Raw genomic sequence first — 24,046 nt, 5'->3', positions numbered from 1 at the left:
TCCGGAGCAGCAACAAGAAATCCAGATCCCGAGTCTCTTGTTTTGAATTGAGTAGTGTTAAAGTCTCTAATATTATACTGTACTAGTGTAATCATTTAAAGACATTATTTTATTGAAATAATCTTGCAGGTGTCTTTTGATGTCTATATTTTTTTATATCACTGTGCAACATATCAGATGTGCAGAGTTTGTGTGTGAACCAAACCAGGTCTCCCACTGAGTAGCTTTATCATTATAAGCACTTTACTGTAATCATGGGTTTACTATAGTTACCCTGACTGCTGTGGTTACTAGGTTTTACTACAAATACCATCTTTAAACTATGATGACTGATCTATAATGTAGATATAATAATCAGTGATAAGTGTTTTAAAACCATGGTTCATTTTAGTAAGGTTAAATAAAACAGAAGTTTTTATGCCTTTAAATGTAAAAAAAACAAAAAAAACACACAAACAATATGGATTATAAATGACCACTTTTATCCTAAGTATTTGCTGAATTTTCAGATAACATTTTCATTTTAATAATTGAATAGAGTTATCGTATTGGTATCAGAATTAGCGATATTGGCCTTGATAATGCTTGGATTGAAAAGAAAATAAGTGGTATCGCCCATCCCTAGTGACTTATGCTCCAGCGTCATCTGCTGGTCTTGTGACAACATCTTTCATTTTCCTCTCTGATGTTTTCTTGTACAGCTCTGTGTAGTGTTTGCATCAATGTGTATGACTTGCACAGTAATACACAGCGGAGTCCTCTGTTTTCAGATCAGAGAGTTTCATATACACCATGCTGTTTGGATTGTCTCTGGTTATCTCTATTCGTCCCTCAAGACTTTTAGTGTACACTGTTTTACTGGCATCGTACCATATAACCCCCATCCAGATCAATGTTTTTCCTGCAGCCTGTCTGATCCAGTGCATGCCAGATTGTCCAAAATCAAATCCAGATCCTTTACAGGAGAGATTCAAAGTTTCTCCAGGTTTTTTGCTGACAGAACTTGAAGGGATGGACTCAAGACTCTGACCATTAACACCTAAAACAAAAGAACATTGAAATGAGCAGTTGACAGTGTCATATTTAATTCCTTACATTAGTTAATGAGTTCAACACTGAAGTCAGAATTAAATATGAATCCATAAAGAAACAGATTGTCTGTCCATACTTGTAAAGCACACCAAGACGAAGAATAAGAGTGAAATGTGTGCCATCTCAAGGCATGCAGGGAGACCAGAGAACTGCAAATGAATCATTGAAGACTGTAGGTAGAAATACTTTGTGTATTTACATTCTGATTACAAAAGGGGCGGGGCTTTAAAATATGGTATAAGAAGTTATGATAATATCACTGCTATCAGAATCTCTTCCTTTCATAACCTTAGATTACTGTATAAGATATAGTTTTGTGGGATATTTCTATAATTCAATTTATAATCATGGCACTTACAAACAATTTTTCACTTGAATCAGGCTTCAGTAGTCATGACCTTCAATTTCAAACTCATCTGAACTAAATTATTATCTTTTAAAATAATAATTTTAACTACTGTTCCTTAATATTACTTTGTTGGCTACGGCAAAAAAAAAAGTATAACAATCTATCATATTTTAAATCATTTTAAGAGATTTTGAGGCCCCCTGGTGGGTCCCGACTCCCTGGTTGAGAACCACAGTTTTAACTTATCAGTAAATGCTGGAATTGAATGTGCATGGTGTACATTTACGTGCTGCACTCAAACATGCACTGCCTGGTCTTTTTGAAGAGCTGTAACACTTGTCGAGCAAACTATTATACTTTTATATTATGTGTGAGTGTGTGTGTGTGTGTGTGTGTGTGTGTGTGTGTGTGTGTGTGTGTGTGTGTGTGTGTGTGTGTGAGCATGTATTTATCACTTTGTGGGGACCAAATGTCCCCATAAGGATAGTAAAACCCGAAATTTTTGACCTTGTGGGGACATTTTGTCGGTCCCCATGAGGAAAACAGCTTATAAATCATACTAAATGATGTTTTTTGAAAATGTAAAAATGCAGAAAGTTTTCTGTGAGGGTTAGGTTTAGGGGTAGGGTTAGGTTTAGGGGATAGAATATAAAGTTTGTACAGTATAAAAACCATTATGTCTATGGAAAGTCCCCATAAAACATGGAAACACAACATGTGTGTGTGTGTGTGTGTGTGTGTGTGTGTGTGTGTGTGTGTGTGTGTGTGTAAAATTAAAGTAAATAATGGTGTTTGAATGTTCTAAAACACACTTTTCTTTTTGTAACGTTCAAAAGATCAGTGAAAATTAAACGTTTCCATCAGTAATGGCAAAAATGGCATGTACAGTTTTATTAAAAATATTATATTTTGCCTGTATGTTAGTAATAGTAACAGTAATGGCAGTAGCTTGTTGTTGCTGACATTTTCCATGAATGTCCTAATTTATGATATGATGATGTTTTTGTAGTGGAAGGCTGTTAGTGTGTGTCACTGTGATTCTCTGGCACAATAATACACAGCTGTGTCTTGAGCTTGTATATTATTCCCCTTCAATGTGATTGTGTTACTGGAGGTGTCTCTGGTGATACTGAACTTGTTTTTCAGTGAATCCTTGTAGTATAAGCTCCCTTCATAGTAGATCACTCCAATCCACTCCAGCGCTTCTCCTGCAGGCTGACGAATCCAGCCTGTTGCTGCACTAGTAACTGAATAGGAGACTTTACAGTTGATAGTCAGAGTGTCACCAGGTCGAACAGTCAGGAACTCAGGCTGAGTGAGGTCATATGAATTAATACCTGTTTAAAATGAAATTAGAAGAAAGGGTTTTCAGTTTAATAACACTTAACAAGCTTTTTGAAAATCTGCAACAAACCTAAATGATGTTCAGAAAAATGACTTACTGTCTAAGCTTGCCAGAAGCAACACTAAAACTGCAGGCAACATTATGTATTTCTCAGGAATTTCTCAGCCTTAATGAATAGAAGTAGCTGTTCCCTCACACTAGTGATCAGAAGAATAAACTGACTCATGTCCACTCTTTAAAGGGAAGAAATTTACATAAACATATAAGCATATTTACTGTGTGTGGGCCGAGAGTGCCCCCTATCAGCAGTTACAAAACCTTTACTTAAACATCAAATATGAAAGAAAGGATTTCACGTGGTAACCTTTCTTAAAGCCTTCACAACTTAACATCATATATATATATATATAGTATATTGTATATAATATGCTGTTGTTGCCACCATTATAAACTCAAAACTTGCAAATCACATAAATGTGGGTTTCCTGCCTATCGAGCTTATTGTAGGTTATTAATTGAGTGTTATAGAACACACTGTTGTAATGCCGTAGACACTAGTGGTTCTTAAGTGGATTAACACATAACTATAACTGATGGGCTGTCTTCCTGTAATTCTATAACACAGAATGACACAGAATGACACATCAATGTATGTGCTCTTAAGACTAAATACTGTATAAGTGCAGCTAAAGCACAGTTGTCTCTGAACACTATGATAATATACCTGAAAGCCGCATTGTATAAACCTTTTGAAAACAAATGTTGTTAAAGAAAACATCAGTGGTTCTATCATAGACCACAGTATTGTGGGTTTCCTGACTACTGGGCCTAATGTGGGACAGGTCTAAAAACAAGCAGGACATGTTTTATGAGATTGTATGCGTGACATCCCTTTTCATGCTATTGACATTAAAGCGCAAAATATCTTTTCTGTTGTTCTTTTCATTCAAGCTGATTTGAACAGAAGTGCTTGTGGTTTGTATCACTGTGTATTCTCGTGCACAGTAATACACAGCTGTGTCCTCAGTCTGCATATTCTGTCCTTTAAGAGTTACTGTGCTGCTGGAAGAGTCTCTGGTTACTTGAAATCTACTCTTCAGTTCATCACTGTAATATGTGTTACCGCTACCACATATCGCTCCAATCCATTCCAGAGCTTTTCCTGCAGCCTGTCGTATCCAGTGAGTGCAGTAGCTGCTGTCAGTCAGTGAATATCCAGATACCTGACAGGTCAGAGTCAATGCCTGACCAGGCCTTAAAACACTGGAAGCAGGCTGATTCAGTTCAACACAGTGGACACCTGGTGAAATTATGACATGATTAAGCATTGTAATTGCAAACATTAATTTGGAATAGTGCTGTGGTTACTAACACTTACAAGATATAGCTGCAAGCAACAGCAAGAACAGATTTGAGCAACACATGGCTTCAGTTGAGCTGAGCTGAGCTTGAGCAATCTGTTTATATTCATCCATCTCTCAAACTGAGGAGAGGGTGTGGAATATTTGCATACAGGACTGTATTGTATCTTTTTAACTCATCTCTTTTTAGAAATATAGTAATTAGGAATTAGCAATAACATATAAATGGTGTTAAAAGAGTGAGATGCATATTCGCTGAGTAATACTTGAGATTTTATTGTGTACTACACTGATGTGCTAATAGATATTAAGAGATAATACTTTAACTCAGTGGTTTTCAACCATTTAGACTCCAAGAACACCCATTGTCGGAGAAAACATTCAAAGGCGCCCCATGTAGTCCATAAGATATTTATATTATAAGATATTTCCTTAAAATTTGTGATTCCAGAAATGTGTCGAACTATATATTTGTCATAAAAAGCAAGCTGTTGAAAGGAGTTATTACATTTTTAGCATTTTCAGTAAGTTGAATTATAATAATTATATAAAAATTATAACAATCTATCATATTTTAAATCATTTTTAGAGATCTTGAGGCCCCCTAGTGGGTCCCGACCCCTGGTTGAGAATCACTGCTTTAACTTATCAGTAAATGCTGGAATTGAATGTGCATGGTGTACATTTATGTGGTGCACTCAAACAGGCACTGCCTGGTCTTTTTGAAGAGCTGTAACACTTGTCGAGCAAACTATTATATTACAGTTTTTGCCCGTTGCTTGAACACTATAGACCCATGCTTAGACTAAAGTAACACAACTTGAAGCTTTTGTTACCATACCTCAAACACATGTACCCATACCTTAAACAAAAGCGCTGCTTGGCACTCTAGTTGCAATTCTGCAACACACTTGGTCCTGCATACTACACTCTATTTCATACATAAGACATTTCGTTCAAAAATTAAATCTCAGGGTGCCATTTGGAAAACACATGTATCCAAAATACAAAACACATCGGTAAAACACATCGGTAAAACATGTGTATTTGAGTTGCAACCACTCAAATACACACCTGAAGGCACTTACTTGCAAAACTGAACACTAATCAGCCAGCTACGACAGAAAATACTTGCAGACAGGCAAGTGTTCAACAACATAAACCATGTGAGCATCACCACCATCAGACACATCTTGGGAAAACACAACATCACCATGAAGCAGCTCTACAGGGTCCCATTTGAGAGGAACAGTGTCAGGGTCAAAGGACTTCGAGCTGAATATGTACGGGTAAGTGTAACTGTCCTTTACATTTACAATACAGTATTGGTGAAATCCAGTAGCAGCTGAATATGTACCATATCAGTACCACATGGATCCATTCGGAAAGCTACACAGGTACCTGTGTGATGGGGTGAGGGTTCTGTATGTGTAGCACTGCAGTGCAGTAATATGTTTTTTTTTGTTACAGAGAATCTTGGTCATGGATGGAGCAGCACAGCCTCATGAATTCATTTTCATTGATGAAGCTGGATTCGACCTGAGCAAAACAAGATGACGGGGTCGTAATGTAATTGGCCAAAGGGCAATTGTGCACGTCCCGGGGCAGCGCAGCGGAAATATCACATTGTGTGCCGCCATAAGTCTTCGAGGGCTTCTGCGTTATCATGCAAATCTAGGTCCATACAATAGCCAACATATACTCACATTTCTAGATGCTCTCCATAATATAGTTGTACAGAACAGACCAGATCAGCCCATGTTTGTGGTGGTATGGGATAATGTCAGTTTCCATCGGGCTGCTCTGGTCCAGGCCTGGTTCACCAACCACAATCAATTTGAAGTGGTATTCTTGCCCCCTTACTCACCCTTTTTAAACCCTATAGAACCACATGCCCGCATGCCTCTTCTGCAGGCAATGGAACAGGCCTGCGGCGACATTCAGGTGACAGCAATACATGGATGGTTTCGACATGCTAGGGGATATTTTCCACGGTGCCTAGAGGGAGAAGACATTGCTTGCGATGTCGATGAGGTCCTGTGGCCAGACCCCAACAGACGGCGGGATCCATGAGCCCACGTATGCACAATTGCCATGATTTTCTGTGTTTACAGTATAGTGTTTTTTCTATTGTCATAATTTTTTTTTTGATTTATCTGAATTCATGTTACTGCACTATACAGTGCTGCAATGTACAATATTGAGTAGTCCTATTTGCTTTTTTGGTTGTTTGAAAATGTGCCTCCTGAAAATATGCCTTCTGAATGTAACCCACTAGAAAATAACCTACTAATTATGTAATGTTTCCCCTGCACACCGTATTAGTTCAGTAGGTGGCGGTGTGGTGCTGAACAGAGGGAAATAGTTACGCTGATTTCTTTCGGAGAAGAAGACCGGACTCGTGCAGATCGATAGAGCTGAAGCGTTGCCTCAATTTTCTTTGCTGAAATAAAAAAAGTTAAGGGTAAAAAAAAATAAAAAATAGGTGACAGTTAAGAGCTAGTTAGAAGGGTTTTCACACTAAACTTACTTCTAATGCAGAGATAACCGAGCAAAGTGTCAAAATTACGACAAGGAGGTTACCTATTTTTATGATTTTTCTCCGGTGAGTGTTTTACACGTGTCAATTGTGTTACTAGCAGACATGGTGATAGATGTAATTAGTGAGTTAAGTGTGGAAAAGTTATCATTGTTTTATTTTTTTCTTGACTGTAACTCAGTTTAATGCATTGTGTGAGAATGTATTGATAAGATATGCTAAAAAAAAAAAAACAAAAGGAAAAAAACCAATCGGAGTTGAACATGAGTTTAATGATCTGAAGTGTGTTTCATGCTATATTGAAGCCATGTTGCTACGTGATATGCTAGTGCTTGAGTTTCATGTATGTAGTGAATGTATAGTTCGGAAATAAGAATTTAAGCTACTACATTTCATGGATATATGTTATGTTTTCAGAACTAGTAAAGTTTATCGAGAGAATAATGAAATATTGCCCTGCTATGCAGGTTGGTTTTTTTGATGCATGATTCGAAAAGGAGTTCCATTGGATAAATTCATCATCGGACGTGTGAGGCAGAACTGCAGAGGGCGCGACTGCAGTGTTGCCAACTAATTTTCAGCGGAAGTTGCTAAAGGCTGGTCGATTTGTTGCTAAAAGTTGCTAAATGACGTTGTGACGTCATTGCGCTATGACGTCATTACGTAATCCCAACGCAAAACTACGCCATTATCTAATACGTAGATATTATTTGAAATACACACACACAGCATTTGTAAAAGTAATTCAAACAACACTTTTTCATGATCAGATTTTTTTTATTTTTTTAATAAAACATTGATATTGAACAGTTTTGAACAATTACATTTTGTGTAGGCTATTTTCTTATTAACCAGTGAAACACATGAACTAAACAATTAAAGCACTGTGGTAGTTAATATGCTACCAAAATGATCAACAATTATACAAGATAATAACAAGGTGTATCAGTAAATGAACAATTAGGCTATATTGAACAATTGAAGCTAGCATCTTAACTTAAATGTGTTTGTCTATTGCTAGGCACCTCTTCCCAACTCTTTCCATAGAATGGTGTGCTGCTGGGCTGGTTAGCAGTGGTTTCCTCCATTACTTTTCTCATTCACAGTGCAGTCTACACTGTCACCATCAGCATTGATTCCCCCAGTTCCGGAAAATCCATTCCTTGATGAATCATAGATTTACAAGCAAATCATTTTCATCTTCACTGTCCAATGAGCTGGTATCAGCAGAAAAGGATGGCATGGCTTTAAAGCTGTATGCTGCTGTGGTGCCAAACTGTTGCAGAACTTCATTAGGTAGTTTATGCTGGTAACAAGTATCACCAGCCAGCTTCAGTCCGTACCGCACAAGGAGTATGGAGTTGAGAGTGTGCAGTGACAGTCTATTTCTTAACTTTGACTTGACCACACTCATTTGGCTAAACAGCCGTTCAACCTCTGCATTTGAGTGTGGCAAGGAGAGGGCAGCCAGTGCAGCTTTGCACAGTTCTTCAAATGGTTTTAACCCTGAAGCGTCTGTGTAGTTATACACTTCGCTCCAAAACTCAGTGGAATTTTCAGTTGATTCCCACCTCAATAAATGGATATTTCTCCATTGGGAAACAATTTTGTCAATTGACTGTGGCTGGTATCCCAGTAGCTCAGCTACTTTAATAATTTCATTGGTGCCTTTATTGTGTTTTAGTGTTTCCTTAACACTGAACAGGGCCATGTTTCGTAAGGTTTCGAGATTGTCTGGGAGCCTTCCTTGTAGCTCCTTGCTTAGAGCAACAACATAGTTGATGCATCGTTTCCGAATTACTTTTTCGTCCTCTGGCGCAAGGCTGAGTTGGGACATTGTGTTTTCGAAAAGGTACCCAAGATATGGAGCTGGACTGAGATGTCCATCAATGGCATCCTTCAGGACATTAATTTTTGCCATTGGGTTGACTACTCTGCTACAAATTGATGATATGAGGTGTACCAGATTGTCTAAAAGCTTGACAGGATCTGTATGTTCTCCCTCAAATGACTTCACTGCAACTTGAACTTCAGACAGAATTGATTTGAAGAATGTAAGGTAGACATAGTTGGTCTTGTCCATGTACATGGCATGGAGCACATCTGCCATATAGCAATGCTCACTGGCCTTGGTCAACTCAAAGTGGAGTTTCAGTTCTTCCCACTGGTCCAATATACGAGTTACCGCAGGCTCAATCGATAGCCAACGTGTGGCACACACTTTGGTGATCTGCAGGGGTTTCTGACCACAATTAATGGTGGCATACACTGCTTTGTATGCCTCTCGCCGTTTTGGGGAAATAGAAAACCAGTTGTAGGTTTCCCTGATTAAGTATTCGACACATCTAGGGATGGTTTCTTTGGATGCTGCACTGACAGCCAATTGTAAAGAATGGCACACACAGCGGATGAGTACCAAATTGGGCAAAGCACATTCTTCCTTTAAAATCTTGTGTACGCCATTGTGCACCCCAGTCATCACAGATGCATTATCAGTGCCAATACCCTGAAGATTCTCCTTTTTAAGGGTACACTTTTCAAGAAACTCAACTATTGCCTTTGCTATTGATCTGGCATCGCCCGCCTCCAATTCAACCAGCCCAAGAAATGTGGACACAATTGTTCTTTTTTTAGCACTAAAATACCGAATCACCACACCCAGGTATTTTGAGACACTGACATCAGTGGACTCATCCAAAAGGAGACTGAACCTCTCATCCCCCACATCTGATGTTATCCTTTTCAGAAAATAAGGAGCCAATACTCCCTTAATCATTTCTGTGCACTTGGTGCGGTGCATTTGGAAGTTTGTTGCTGCAACAGAATCTGAAAAGGCAGCTTTGCAAGCCATACCTAAATGGTCGCATGCTAGCAGTGAACAGTGTTCTGCAGTGAACATTGCCATAGTAGCTTCTGCACTTTTGGAGTTATCCACTTTCTTAACTAGCTGCGGTAATGTAGACTGCTTTGCGGGGTTATATGGTTTTGATTTATTTATATGCTTTGCTGTAGCACAATGTTTTTTGATGTCATACATTTTTGCAAGCATATCTGATTTGCAATATGCACAGTATGCTCGACAGTCATCCCCAACTACTGGCTTCAGCCACCCTTTAAATTCAGGTAAAGACTCCCACTCTTTTCTGTACTTCTGGCTGTACAGTTTTGATTGAGACATGCTGATAGATTAAATGAAATGCGTGCTACTGCTGCTGCACTCAGCCGACAATTTTTGCTGCTGCCTGCCCGCGCAGCCTCTGTGTCCTGGCTATATAGACCTTTGTCTTCCTGTTTTCACATTTCCACAGCGATCTTAAAGGGTAACTAAACCCTAAAACAACTTTTTTTAGTTAATGATCTGTAAGACTTTGGCTTTATTAATGCTGTTCATTTATTCAAGTAATTTTGTTGACATACATTTTTTGACATTTGGGTATAAAGTGTTTTAATTCTACAATATATGGTATAAAAACGTCTGAGTGCTGCCCTCTTCAGGTTGAACGGTGGCTACTGCAGTTGAATTTTCCTATTGGAAGTTGTGGTGCCCTTGCCCTGACGTAAGCAGGTACCAGCTCACCACGCCCTTGCCATGTGTTGTTTGGATTAGAGTCACTTTCCAAAAGTTGCTAAAAGTTGCCAATTTTTTTTAAAAAATTGCTAAATTTGTTGCTAGGTGCTTTTTGAAAAAAAAGTTGCTAGGGTAGTCTGAAAAGTTGCTAAATCTAGCAACAAAATTGCTAAATTGGCAACACTGCGCGACTGATCATCTTGCCTGCACTACGGACTGCTTCCACTCACCATTTCTCCATTGCATCGTACAGATAAGCGCGAGATCTCACCCCACTAAAACAAAATTACTACCCTGGTAGATGGACATTGAGTTAATTTTTGTTTTCATATTTTCCCCACTTGTGAAAAAAAAAGAACAGAAAAAGTTGAGAACTAAGGGAAATACAAAATTTAACAACTCAAAGGACATTGTATGTAAAAGATTAATAGAGCGATATTGGTTGATATGTATTGTTCAATAAATGCCGGCTTTATGTTCTAAGTAAATTATCTTGGTACGTTAATCTATCTACTCCTCCTGTGAAAAGTTCCTTAGAAAGGCAGCACTTCAAGCTACATTATAATAAGTGCCCCTTACATAATTTGGCGAGCCAGTGGCCAGGAGGAGAAATTAGATTAAATTAGTATTTGTTTACATTGCCGGTTAAACCTGACTATTGACCCACTGTAATATTTTTTTTCTATGGTAACATCTTTTTCAGTTTGTTTTTGTAAATTGTGTTAAATTCAATGCAGTCATGGATACTGAACAAGAGTATGGTGTGATTTTGAAAATGGCTGTGTACGTTGAGGGTATTACCACAACTGATACTGATGAACAGATAACTGAATCCTGTTCAGCTTTTGGGCCTGTGAACAAGGTTCTTAGGGTAAGGCAAACAGGACAAGAGAATGGAGTTAAAGCTCTAGTTGAGTTTGAGTCTGAGCAATCAGTCATAGACCTAGCTCCTAACCTCCCACAATATCTATCTAGTGCTAGAGATCCTAATATTATGTGGCGTATAGATAGGGCTTATAAAGTAGCTCCTACTCCTGAGAAATCCTTACCCACAGTGCGAGCAGAGCTTTTAGGCTCAAGGTACAGTTCAAACTCTGATAGTGAGGCAGATTCTGATGACAGCAGGACCCCTTTAGTCCGTAAAGCACACACTAAGTTTTACCCAACCCAACATGCTTCCCCTACATTCACCACTAAAACAAGGAAACAGACAACACAGTCAGGTCAGATCAACCAAGGAGCCTCAGACAATGACATAATCAATCCACCTGACATTCAGAGGATCATTGTAGAGCATGTTATTAAAAACGACAACTCCAGTGCCCCAGGCCAGGGATCTAAGCGACTTCGTCCCTTTTCAGGCAAGCTTCCTAAACCTACCAACGAAGCTGACTTTCAGACATGGTCTCTCCATGTGGAGCTTATGATTCAGGATAAAACCCCTGTTTACATGCAGCGACGTAAAATTCTAGAAAGCCTGCTTCCCCCAGCCTCTGATTTAATCAGGCAACTAGGCCCAGATGCAACCCCTCGTGATTATGTGAAGCTCCTTGACTCAGCCTATGGATTAGTTGAGGATGGGGAAGAGATTTTCGCAAGATTCCTCAGCACTCATCAAAACACAGGAGAGAAAGCCTCAGACTACCTGCAGCGGTTACAGGTGCTTATCACTACAGCTGTGCTGAGGGGCGGCATTGTGAAAGCAGACGCCAATAAACAGCTGTTGCGACAGTTTCGGCGTGGATGTTGGGACCAGTCCCTTATTCTAGCACTGCAATTAGGGCTTAAAACTGAAAACCCGCCTGATTTCTCTGATTTCCTACTACAAGTTAGGACAGAGGAAGACAGGAGAACTGCAAAGCAGGATCGCATGCAACGTCATTTAGGGAACACGAAGCTCAGGTCCTCTATGAATATGCAACTCGTGCATGAACCGCCTTTCTCTGATGATGCAGGCGCAAATGTCCTCCAGACATACGTCACAGAAACTGAAGCTTTACGGAAACAAGTCTCTGAACTAAAAATGCAACTTACCAAAAAGAAAGATCTAAGGATGCAAAAGCATGCTAACAAAATCCAGAATTCAGCTCAAGATACCCCCTCAGTTAGGGTAGCTGAAATTCAAGCCCAACAAACAGCGCCAAAAACCAGGCCGAAGGCTTGGTTCTGTTTCAAATGTGGCAATGATGGCCATCTAGCACGACAGTGTGAAAATCCCCCAAATAAGCTGTTAGTTGATCAGAAATATAAAGAACTCAAAGCAAGACAAAATGAATGGGAAACCAAATATGACCATTTAAACTGGACAGGGTCGCAGTGGAGAGACTAACTGCACCCGGAAATATAATGAAACGTCCCACACAAACCAAAGGCACGAAAACCCTTGTCTGTGAAACACATTCCTCACCTCAGTCATTGGATGGTGCTCTCCCAAGAGGGTTGATAGGGCCAAAATGTACATCGACTGTTGTAGTCGAAGGAGTTCAATGTGATAGCCTTCTAGATTCAGGTTCCCAGGTTAGCACAATTTCTAAATCTTTTCATGAGAGCTATCTCTCACATCAGCCCATTTTCCCCATTCAAGACCTATTAGACATAGAAGGCGCTGGTGGTCAGGAAGTACCCTATTTAGGCTACATCCAAGTCAACATAAACATTCCAGAGCACATCATGGGGAAACCTGTAGAGATTCTTACCTTAGTACTGGTCGTGCCTGACCACAGAACCAACAAGGACGTCCCCTTGTTGATAGGTACCAACACCCTGGATCCACTATATGAAAAGTGTGTACTTATTCAGGATGGTTGCGTAGAACACGGGACCAACGGTGGTCAATGCACCCCGCTTGTGAAACAATTGTATCACAGATTCAAAATAAATCAACAAAATGGCAGAGTAGGGACTGTGAAGCTGCAAAGCAAAAAGAGTGTCGTCATTCCTGCAGGTGAAAGAGTGGCTTTAACTGGATATGCAAAGCATGTCCCAGTAGCTACCGATACTCCCCTTATGGTAGAGCCCCCCAAATCCAACTTACCTGCTGGTCTCTTGTTCTGTAGCTACGTCATGACAAGCCCGCCATTTCCATCCTTCAAGATGCCTGTTTTGGTAAAAAATGAAACCGCACATGACATCAAATTATCAGCAGGTCATAGCATTGCTGAGTTATCCTTTCCTAAAGCTGTGTCATTCTTACCAGGTCACGATGACAGAGTCACATTGAGTGAGCCATCCCACCTGACTTCATCCTTCGCGACGTGCAATTCCATGCATGTGTCTGATTCGGTAAACTCACTTTTGACTTTGCAGACTCTCCCTTGTCTGAAGAGTGGAAGGAGAGAATTACCAGGAAGTTGAATTCAATGTCAGACGTTTTTGTACTCAACGACCTTGATTTTGGTCATACCACTGAGATCAAACACAGGATACGCTTGTCCGATCCATCTCCATTTAAACAGAGGCCCAGACCGATTCATCCCTCTGATTATGAGGCTGTCAGGCGTCATTTAAAAGAGCTTCAAGATGCGAACATCATACGCGAGTCAGAAAGCCCCTTCGCTTCACCAATAGTAGTGGTGAAGAAAAGAACGGTGATATTAGGCTATGCGTCGATTACGAAAACTGAATAGACAAACCATCAAAGACGCATATGCATTACCTAACATAGAAGAAGCCTTCTCAGCCTTGAACGGATCTAAGTGGTTTTCCATCATGGACCTCAAGTCTGGCTACTATCAAGTAGAAATGGAAGAGGAAGACAAGTGCAAAACAGCTTTCGTGACACCTATGGGGTTCTGGGAGTTTAACAGGATGCCACAGGGAGTTACAAATGCCCCCAGTACTTTTCAGAGAGTAATGGAGAAGTGTATGGGTGGAATGAACTTGAGAGAAGTCTTAGTCTTTCTTGATGACGTTATCGTTTTCTCGGCCACACTTGAAGAGCATGAGGATCGGTTACTCAGAGTTCTCCAGAGGTTAAAGGAATTTGGCTTAAAACTTTCACCAGAGAAATGTCAATTCTTCAGAACATCTGTTAAATACCTCGGTCATGTTGTGTCTGCTACTGGGGTAGAGACCGACCCAGCCAAGATAGCTGCTCTGACGACGTGGCCTAGGCCTAATAACATCAAAGAGCTTAAGTCTTTCCTTGGATTTACGGGGTATTATAGGAGGTTCATAAAGGACTACTCCAAAATCGCAAGGCCTCTAAACGACTTAACAGCTGGTTATCTGCCACCAAAAAGGAAGTCAGCCTCCTCATATAGTAGCTCAACACGTCTCTCAAGTGTAGATTTCAGAAAACCGTTTAATGAGAAATGGATGTCAACCTTTCGAGGATGCATTTAAGACTCTCATTCAAAAGCTCACAACAGCTCTTATCCTTGGGTTTGCTGACCCGAAAAAGCCTTACGTAGTACATACAGACGCAAGCACTCATGGTCTTGGTGCAGCTTTATATCAAGAGCAAGAAGGTAAATTGAGAGTAATAGCTTATGCGAGCAGGGGACTCAACCGCTGTGAAAGAAGATACCCTGCACACAAACTCGAATATCTATCTTTAAAGTGGGCTGTCACGGAGAAATTTTTTGATTACCTCTACGGAGCAAAATTCACTGTGGTGACAGACAACAACCCACTGACGTATGTACTGACGTCAGCCAAGCTTGATGCGGCAGGCCATCGCTGGCTGGCTGCCCTTTCCAGTTTTGACTTTAACATTCAGTATAGAGCTGGGAGGAAGAACCAAGACGCAGACGGTCTCTCAAGGCGCCCACATCCTTATGATGAATACCAACCTGACTTCGCTTCTCAGGATGAGGATACTCGCATTCAGCGTTTCCTTGCCCAGTTCCTGCAGAGTGACAGAGGAGCCGATTTTCCATCCGATGCTGTGAAGGCAGTGTGTCAGAGGTACCAGCACATCTCAGCAGCAGGTACGGGGATGGACTTCCAAACGCCAGTACCGGTGGAATGTTTAGCAATCGAGGCCTCTGCCATTCCTGTAGGATTCTGTCAAGCTGATGTGCTTGGGTCATGTACGTTGCCGCAAATGTCACTTCAAGATTGGGCACGTGAGCAAAGGCAAGACCCAATCATCAGTAGAGTAATAGAGCTGGTCAAAGCAAGAAAACGACTTCCATATAGGCTGAGACGTCAGGAGAACCGAGAGGTTCAGCTGATGTTGAGAATAATGGAGCAACTGGTTTTCTCCAATGAAGTCTTATACCGAAAACGCATAAATCAAGGTGAGCCTTTCCATCAACTTGTCCTTCCGACGAAATACAGAGCAATCGCTCTAGAAAACCTCCATGATGCTGTCGGACACATGGGTACTGACAGAACTTTGGACTTGGTTCGTGCCCGATTCTATTGGCCTCGTATGGCCATGGACGTGACTGGAAAAATCAAGACCTGTGGGAGGTGTATACGGAGGAAGGCACGGGCTGAGAAAAATGCTCCCCTGGTGAATATAAAAACAAGCCGTCCTTTGGAGTTGGTCTGTATGGACTATCTTTCACTGGAGCCTGATGAAAAAGGAACAAAGAATATCTTGGTCATCACAGACCATTTCACTAAGTATGCAGTAGCGGTTCCCACAGCAGATCAGAAGTCAAGAACTGTGGCAAAAGCTTTATGGAACAGCTTTTTCATTCATTATGGATTCCCCGAGCGATTGCACAGTGACCAAGGTCGTGACTTTGAATCAGCCCTGATCAAAGATCTGTGTATGCTACTCGGCATTAAAAAGACAAGGACAACACCTTATCATCCACGTGGAAATCCCGTGGAGCGGTTCAACAGAACACTTCTTGAGATGTTAGGTACATTAGAAGAGGGAGACAAAGCGAGATGGAGGGAGTTTGTGCAGCCTCTTGTCCATGCGTATAATTGTACAAAAAATGATACTACTGGCTATTCCCCATATCAGCTGATGTTTGGTCGCCAACCAAGACTCCCAGTTGATATCGCTTTTGGGCTGAGCCCTGAGGGAAGCAGTAAACTATCTCATTCTGAATATGTCAAGAAGCTGACGGAAAGTCTAACTGAAAGCTATCGACTAGCCAATGAACACAGTTTAAAGGCTGCTTTACAGAACAAACAGAGATTTGACAGCAAAGTGAGAGAGTCCACACTGGTAGCAGGAGATAGAGTCCTTGTGCGGAATGTCGGCATTAGAGGGAAACACAAAATTGCTGATCGATGGAGCAAAACTATATATACTGTTGTTAAACAGATCCAAGATTCCCCCGTCTATGTTGTCATCCCAGAACATACAAGTGGACCTGAAAGAGTCTTACATAGAGACCTGCTTCTGCCATGTGGATTTCTTCCATCCACTGTCAAGGAAGTATGTCCCAGAGAGTCTAAATCCAGACAGAAACCTGATTCCTCACCTTTACCCGTAGATGATGGAGCTGAAGATGGAGAACTGTCTGAAGAGGAGGATGAGGTTGAGTATTACTCTCTGTACGACCAACGTTCGACTTCCACTATTGCTGAACAAGATGGAGGAATTCTACAAAAAGAAACCAGACTAAATCAAAAATCTCATGTTGTAGAGTCCACTGAAGAGGATACTCAGATGGAAACTGAGCCTGTCTCTGAAAGTCAGGAAGCGAATGTGAGTTTTGATGTCTCTACATTAAACCCTGTAGCTCCAGCATTCGAACCTGAGGGTGTTGGAAGTGATAGAAATAGTGAGGTTAGTCAAGTTCAATACTCACCTGCACCTGATATTGTACAAGCTGAAGAAACTACTCCTAATGTTCCTGCAGCGGAATTGAGTGAGCACTGTAGTCTTAGAGACATATCAGGAATTGGATTGAGGTTAACAGAGGAAAGTGGAACTGAAAAAAAACATAACGGGGTTGTTCCTGAAGAAGACGTGACGTTGAGAAGATCCTCTAGGGATAAAACAGCTCCCAAAAGGCTGACCTACCCAACTTTAGGGAACCCATTAGTCACAGTTATACACTCCATTTTAACTGGGTTAGACCAAGCTTTTTCCCAAACCTTTTCCCCTGACACTGTACCTTACATATGTCATTTAACACCCTTAGCATCTGAAATAGTGTAGCATGCAACATGCAAGGATGCATGTAGATTAAGGAGGGGAGGATGTAACCCACTAGAAAATAACCTACTAATTATGTAATGTTTCCCCTGCACACCGTATTAGTTCAGTAAGTGGCGGTGTGGTGCTGAACAGAAGGAAATAGTTACGCTGATTTCTTTCGGAGAAGAAGACCGGACTCGTGCAGATCGATAGAGCTGAAGCGTTGCCTCAATTTTCTTTGCTGAAATAAAAAAGTTAAGGGTAAAAAAATAAAAATAGGTGACAGTTAAGAGCTAGTTAGAAGGGTTTTCACACTAAACTTACTTCTAATGCAGAGATAACCGAGCAAAGTGTCAAAATTACGACAAGGAGGTTACCTATTTTTATGATTTTTCTCCAGTGAGTGTTTTACACGTGTCAATTGTGTTACTAGCAGACATGGTGATAGATGTAATTAGTGAGTTAAGTGTGGAAAAGTTATCATTGTTTTATTTTTTCTTGACTGTAACTCAGTTTAATGCATTGTGTGAGAATGTATTGATAAGATATGCTAAAAAAAAAACAAAAGGAAAAAAACCAATCGGAGTTGAACATGAGTTTAATGATCTGAAGTGTTGTTTCATGCTATATTGAAGCCATGTTGCTACGTGATATGCTAGTACTTGAGTTTCATGTATGTAGTGAATGTATAGTTCGGAAATAAGAATTTAAGCTACTACATTTCATGGATATATGTTATGTTTTCAGAACTAGTAAAGTTTATCGAGAGAATAATGAAATATTGCCCTGCTATGCAGGTTGGTTTTTTGATGCATGATTCGAAAAGGAGTTCCATTGGATAAATTCATCATCGGACGTGTGAGGCAGAACTGCAGAGGGCGCGACTGATCATCTTGCCTGCACTACGGACTGCTTCCACTCACCATTTCGCCATTGCATCGTACAGATAAGCCGAGATCTCACCCCACTAAAACAAAATTACTACCGGGTAGATGGACATTGAGTTAATTTTTGTTTTCATATTTTCCCCACTTGTGAAAAAAAAAGAACAGAAAAAGTTGAGAACTAAGGGAAATACAAAATTTAACAACTCAAAGGACATTGTATGTAAAAGATTACAGTTTTTTCTGATTGCTTAAGCACATTTTTTGTAACTATTGGCTATTTTTGCAAAACTCTACACACAAATAAGAAAACCTTTCACCCAATTATCAAAACATTGTAGTTCTCTTGCAAAAGCGAACACAGCTAGATTAACTCTTCACACCTTCGTAAAAATGGTGTTTTCGTATCAAACAGTAAACACAAGCCATCATCTACTAAGCACACAATGTGCCAACTACAAACTGATGGTATGAATACAAAACACATCTGGCTTTTGCTTTCTCTGTGTACAGATGTCAATTTGAGGTCATACTTTTGTCATAGTGTCATGTAAACATACAAGGATCCAAACTTCAAGTATTGGTGTTTATTCACACTCATCAAAACAGTCAGAACACAAAATAGTAATTTCACAAAAAAAAAACCCAAAAAAAACAATCAGCCTACATCATGTCGTCTTTCTGGGTCCGGCCACAAAATTTTGTCCACATCGCATGCGATATCCTCCAGTCCAAGGCACCGGGAAAATATCTCCTTGAATGCCGTATCCAGGCCTGACATGATGCCTGGTCAATATCTCCACATGCCTCCTCCATTGCCAGTAAAAGGGCTACCTGTTGATGAGGATGACGGTCGTACACTTTCCAGCGCCAGGCAGAGAAGAACTCCTCGATGGGATTTAAGAATGGAGTGTATGGAGGGAGGTTGAGTGCCATGAAGAATGGGTGGTCTGTAAACCAGTTGTGGACCAAAGCAGCCCTATGGAAACTAACATTGTCCCATATGATGACATATCGGGTATGCTCTGGTCTCTGAACAGTGAGCATGTCATGTAAGGTGTCCAGGAATGCAATAATGTGTGCAGTGTTGTATGGGCCTATGGTTGCATGATGGTGAACAACACCATTTTGGCTTATAGCTGCACACATGGTTATGTTACCACCACGTTGTCCTGGGACATTGATGATGGCACGGTGTCCAATAATGTTCCTGCCACGTCTCCTGGTTTTACTGAGGTTAAAACCGGCCTCATCTACAAAAAGTAGCTCATGTCCCATGGCATCTGCTTCTAGTTCCATCACTCTCTGGACAAGACAAAACAAATGCAACACATCAGGCCCATGCACAGCACTACAGTATGCACTTCCAAATTCAGAACCAATGACACTATAGCTTACCTGCACATAGTCATATCGCAGTTGCTTTACACGTTCTGTGTTTCTCTCGAAAGGAACTCTGTAAATTTGCTTCATTCTTATTCTGTGGCGCGCAAGTACACGACTTAGTGCAGAAATGCTTACACTGTGTATATTTTGAAAGATGGTGTCATTATCAATTATCGCTGCTGTATTTCACACAGTCTTATTGCATTATTGGCAATCACCATGTTCACTATATGGGTCTCTTGCTCTGGAGTGAACATTCTTCCTCTGCCCCCAACATCTGGACGTCTAGCAATTCTGTAAAGTAACATTTTCAGTATTTTTGCATGTATGGTACTGTTGTGTTTCTCATTAGAGTATGGCAGTGCTACAAAGTACTTACCGATTTTTATTTCGAAATGTCCTAATGATGCTTGCCACAGTGTAGCGGCTCAAATTAGGCTGAACCCGTTGGCCAGCTTCCCTCAGGGTCATCCCATGGTTGATGACATGGTCCACTATTGTAGCTCTGATGTCATCAGTTATTCTATTTCTTACTCTTCTTACCCTTCCTCTTTCCCCTCCACGTCCTCTCCCTCGGCCTCCTCGGCCTCCTCTGATTCTCACTCTTCTCACTCTTACTGCTCCTTCCATTGTACTCCACACAGACAGCTTACCTGTGGCTTATTTATAGTGCTTATAGGCTGATTGCAAAGTGAACTAATTATCTAAAACAGTTTTCACATGTGAAAGTGTGCCAGACAGTTGGCAAAATAGTGTTAATGCTAGCCATACATGTGTATAATTTTGCTAGGAGTGTGTTGGAAATTTGGTAATTCAGTGTAAGCAGTGAGTTGTGTTTAAAATTTCTGCAAAAAGAGTGTTGTGCAGTGAATTGTCCCTACAGTTTTGCAAAGTGTGTGTTACAAAATTGCAAACTGAGTGCAAAGCAGTGTTTGTGCTTTTAGTTTTGCATACTCAGTGAGTGGTTTTGCTATACGTATTAATAGTTTTAGAAATTGTGCTACAAGAATCACGATTAGCGCTTAAGCATTCAGAAAAAACTGTAATAGAGCGATATTGGTTGATATGTATTGTTCAATAAATGCCGGCTTTATGTTCTAAGTAAATTATCTTGGTACGTTAATCTATCTACTCCTCCTGTGAAAAGTTCCTTAGAAAGGCAGCACTTCAAGCTACATTATAATAAGTGCCCCTTACATGAATAAACAGTGAAAATCAAAGACTGCAGTGTTTTATATAAAGTAGAGTAGTGTGATCCCCCTGATCTGAAAGTGTATGCATATGATGCAAGTATGTGTCATTTTGTCATCAGAGTTACATTTTGAAAAAGGAATGTTAGGTTTTGATAGCAGAGTTTAGGTTTTGATAGCAGAGTTTCAATTTGACACAGATGTGAATGGTATATTTCCCAATGTTGTGTCATGTTTACTTGTGTGTAGAGTTTTGGCAAAATCTTTTTGTGCTTTATTTTATTTGTTTGTTACATCCACACAAATGCTCATGGGGTTTGCTATCAAATAGAAAATAAAGAATATTATATGTGTCTTGCTGATTTATACATGTAGCTGTATTAAATAAAACAGACCAGTAGAAAAGAAGAGAGAAGCAGACACAAATATGTGGTCTCATGCTGGAACAGGTGCATCCTGTGTCATTACTTCAACAGAAATATATTTGAATTTTCCATTTCGATAATGCAAAATAAGACAAGAAATAAATGTAATCTGCATTATTAATATTTAATATTGTGATCAGATAAACTAACTTTAAAATTAAGATTATACAATAACTTCCTGTATTTTAGATTACATTTAAATTCTGCTTTAGATTCCACTAAATCGATTATTTATTACTGATCAAAAGTCAAAACATTTGATCTCATACTAAAAGGATCTGTATGAAAATCCAAATTGACTTGGGGTAGTCCATAAACCCTTTTACACCAATTAAAACACTATGAACCAATGAATACACATAAACATTGTGTTTAGGCTCATCGTCCTCTGTGTTTAGCAGACTTTTTTATTAGTCTTTTATACAACTTAAAAACTCATATTATACTGGTAAATTATAAAATTAAAGTAAATAATGGTGTTTGAATGTTCTAAAACACACTTTTCTTTTTTAACTTTCACAAGATCAGTGAAAATGAAACGTTTCCATCAGTAATGCCAAAAATGGCATCTACTATTTTATAAAAAATATTATAATTTGCCTGTATGTTAGTAATAGTAACAGTAATGGCAGTAGTTGTTGTTGTTGCAGACATTTTCCATGAATGTCCTAATTTATGATATGATGATGTTTTTGTACTGGAAGGCTGTTAGTGTGTGTCACTGTGATTCTCTGGCACAATAATACACAGCTGTGTCTTGAGCTTGTATATTATTCCCCTTCAATGTGATTGTGTTACTGGAGGTGTCTCTGGTGATACTGAACTTGTTTTTCAGTGAATCCTTGTAGTATAAGCTCCCTTCATAGTAGATCACTCCAATCCACTCCAGAGCTTCTCCTGCAGGCTGACGAATCCAGCCTGTTCCATAATTACTCGAACTAGTAACTGAATAGGAGACTTTACAGTTGATAGTCAGAGTGTCACCAGGTCGAACAGTCAGGAACTCAGGCTGAGTGATGTCTAATGAAGAAATACCTGTTTGAAATTAAATAACCAGATAGAGAGATAGAGAGAATTTAAAGACTATTAGGAAGCTTTTAAAAATAAAATAAAAATTCTGATTCACATAGAAAAGTGAACTTACAAGATATCATTGCCAAAAGCAACACTAAAGATGACCAGAACATGATGTATTTTACAAGACCGTTCAACTGGACTGCAGCTCTCCTTCTCCCTCCTTCTGCTGATCAAACGAACATCCATAAACTGACGGATGCCCACTGTTTAAATATGGAACAGAACATTTACATAAGCATACAGAGCTGGTAATGAACCACTCATGCAGATAACAAGAACATACAGGTTACATGAAGAGACATGACACTATAAACGTGGTTTTAAACAAGACTTTGCTTGAATTTAATGATGAATTTAATAATTAATGATGAAGTCTTTTATTGTGTGTAAACAGTTTACAGACAATGTTGTTTAATTGAGTGCTTGTGTGTGTGTGTGTGTGTGTGTGTGTGTGTGTGTGTGTGTGTGTGTGTGTGTGTGTGTGTGTGTGTGTGTGTGTGTGTGTGTGTCCTGTTTATTGCATGGAATTAAGATGCTTATTAACAGGCTTCATCACCATTAACTCCTGGTAGTATGCGTCTCTTTTGACCAATTGTGTTCAGATTTCGAGGAGATTTCTGAATAATTGAAAGCATATCAGTCATTACATTATTGTGTTACTGCATGATCAGTGTGTCACTTTATTAATAAGACACAAAAAAGTATAGTAACAAAATGAAAGCACTAAAAATCGGCACATCGTTGCAGCCAATTACTTGCATTTAATCAAAGTGCAAACATTAGCCTTTACTATTAGAGCAGAATTGTCAGTTATTTTAGAGGAGTACCTGCATTAGAGCTGTAGAGATGTGTGTGCTTCTCATCTGACGTTATTGTTATAGGCTATCAGGCACATTGAAGAAGTTCCATGAACTTGTGCATTTTCTGACCAGACAGTTATTTCATTTAAAAGCCGCATGTACCGGTAAAGTTTAAAAATCTTGTTTTAACGCAGTCGTTGATTGACAGGTAGCTACTTTCCCCCAAGAATTCCTTGGTTTCACCAGACTTATGCTTAGGGAGTCAAAGATATCATCAAGCCTGTCCACTGGCATGTACAGTTGAAGTCAGAAGTTTACATACACTTAGGTTGAAGTCATTAAAACACATTTTTTAACCACTCCACAGATTTCAAACTATGGTTTTCACAAGTTGCTTAGGACATCTACTTTGTGCATGACACAAGTAATTTTTCCAACAAGTGTTTACAGAGAGATTGTTTCACTTTTAAAGTTAACTGTGCCTTAAGCAGCTTGGAAAATTACAGAAAATGATGTCAAGCCTTTAGAAAATTAGCCAATTAGCTTCTGGTCAATATGAGTCAACTGGAGGTGAAATGACCACAGATTACAGAATACATGCTGTAATGTACATGTAATGTAATGCTATTCCATTAGATTACTCAAGGTCAGTAACATATTCTAAATACTTTGGATTACTTCTTCAGCACTGGTAGATTTTTCACTTGTTTTGACAATAAAAACTGCCAGTACAGTAAGACAAAATACACATGTTAAAAATACATTCTCTGAAAAACCTAAATATCTTCTGCAGTGTTGTTTCTAAAACAGGATAAATCAAATTGATCTTGTTTTAAGGATTTTAAGGACAAAAATTATTATCAAGAAAATTTTTTTTGCCCTAATATCAAAGGTCTTACTAGAAAAAAAGAAATTACGATCCAACATGAATTTTCTTGATAAAAAAATATGATCGTGTCTGGTAACATGCATGTAA

General features: G+C 39.6%; 4 gene segments (V, D, J or C); all 4 read right to left on the bottom strand.

The window, feature by feature from the left end:
• Positions 1–580: 580 nt before the first annotated feature.
• LOC127652953 (immunoglobulin heavy variable 3-33-like) lies at positions 581–1,236 on the bottom strand. The segment is given in 2 exon segments: positions 581–1,039; positions 1,169–1,236. Coding segments are annotated over 2 exon segments (366 nt in total).
• Positions 1,237–2,470: 1,234 nt separating this feature from the next.
• LOC127652957 (immunoglobulin heavy variable 4-28-like) lies at positions 2,471–2,978 on the bottom strand. The segment is given in 2 exon segments: positions 2,471–2,778; positions 2,884–2,978. Coding segments are annotated over 2 exon segments (351 nt in total).
• A 674-nt stretch (positions 2,979–3,652) lies between these two features.
• LOC127652312 (Ig heavy chain V region 914-like) lies at positions 3,653–4,210 on the bottom strand. The segment is given in 2 exon segments: positions 3,653–4,086; positions 4,165–4,210. Coding segments are annotated over 2 exon segments (480 nt in total).
• A 17,701-nt stretch (positions 4,211–21,911) lies between these two features.
• Positions 21,912–22,459, bottom strand: LOC127652311 (immunoglobulin heavy variable 4-39-like). The segment is given in 2 exon segments: positions 21,912–22,228; positions 22,338–22,459. Coding segments are annotated over 2 exon segments (360 nt in total).
• Between the last annotated feature and the right edge of the window lie 1,587 nt (positions 22,460–24,046).

The sequence above is a fragment of the Xyrauchen texanus genome, chromosome 12 (assembly GCF_025860055.1).
Source record: "Xyrauchen texanus isolate HMW12.3.18 chromosome 12, RBS_HiC_50CHRs, whole genome shotgun sequence".
Taxonomy (NCBI): domain Eukaryota; kingdom Metazoa; phylum Chordata; class Actinopteri; order Cypriniformes; family Catostomidae; genus Xyrauchen; species Xyrauchen texanus.
Note: the sequence above shows the minus strand (reverse complement) of the source record. Positions and strands in the feature narration are given on the sequence as shown.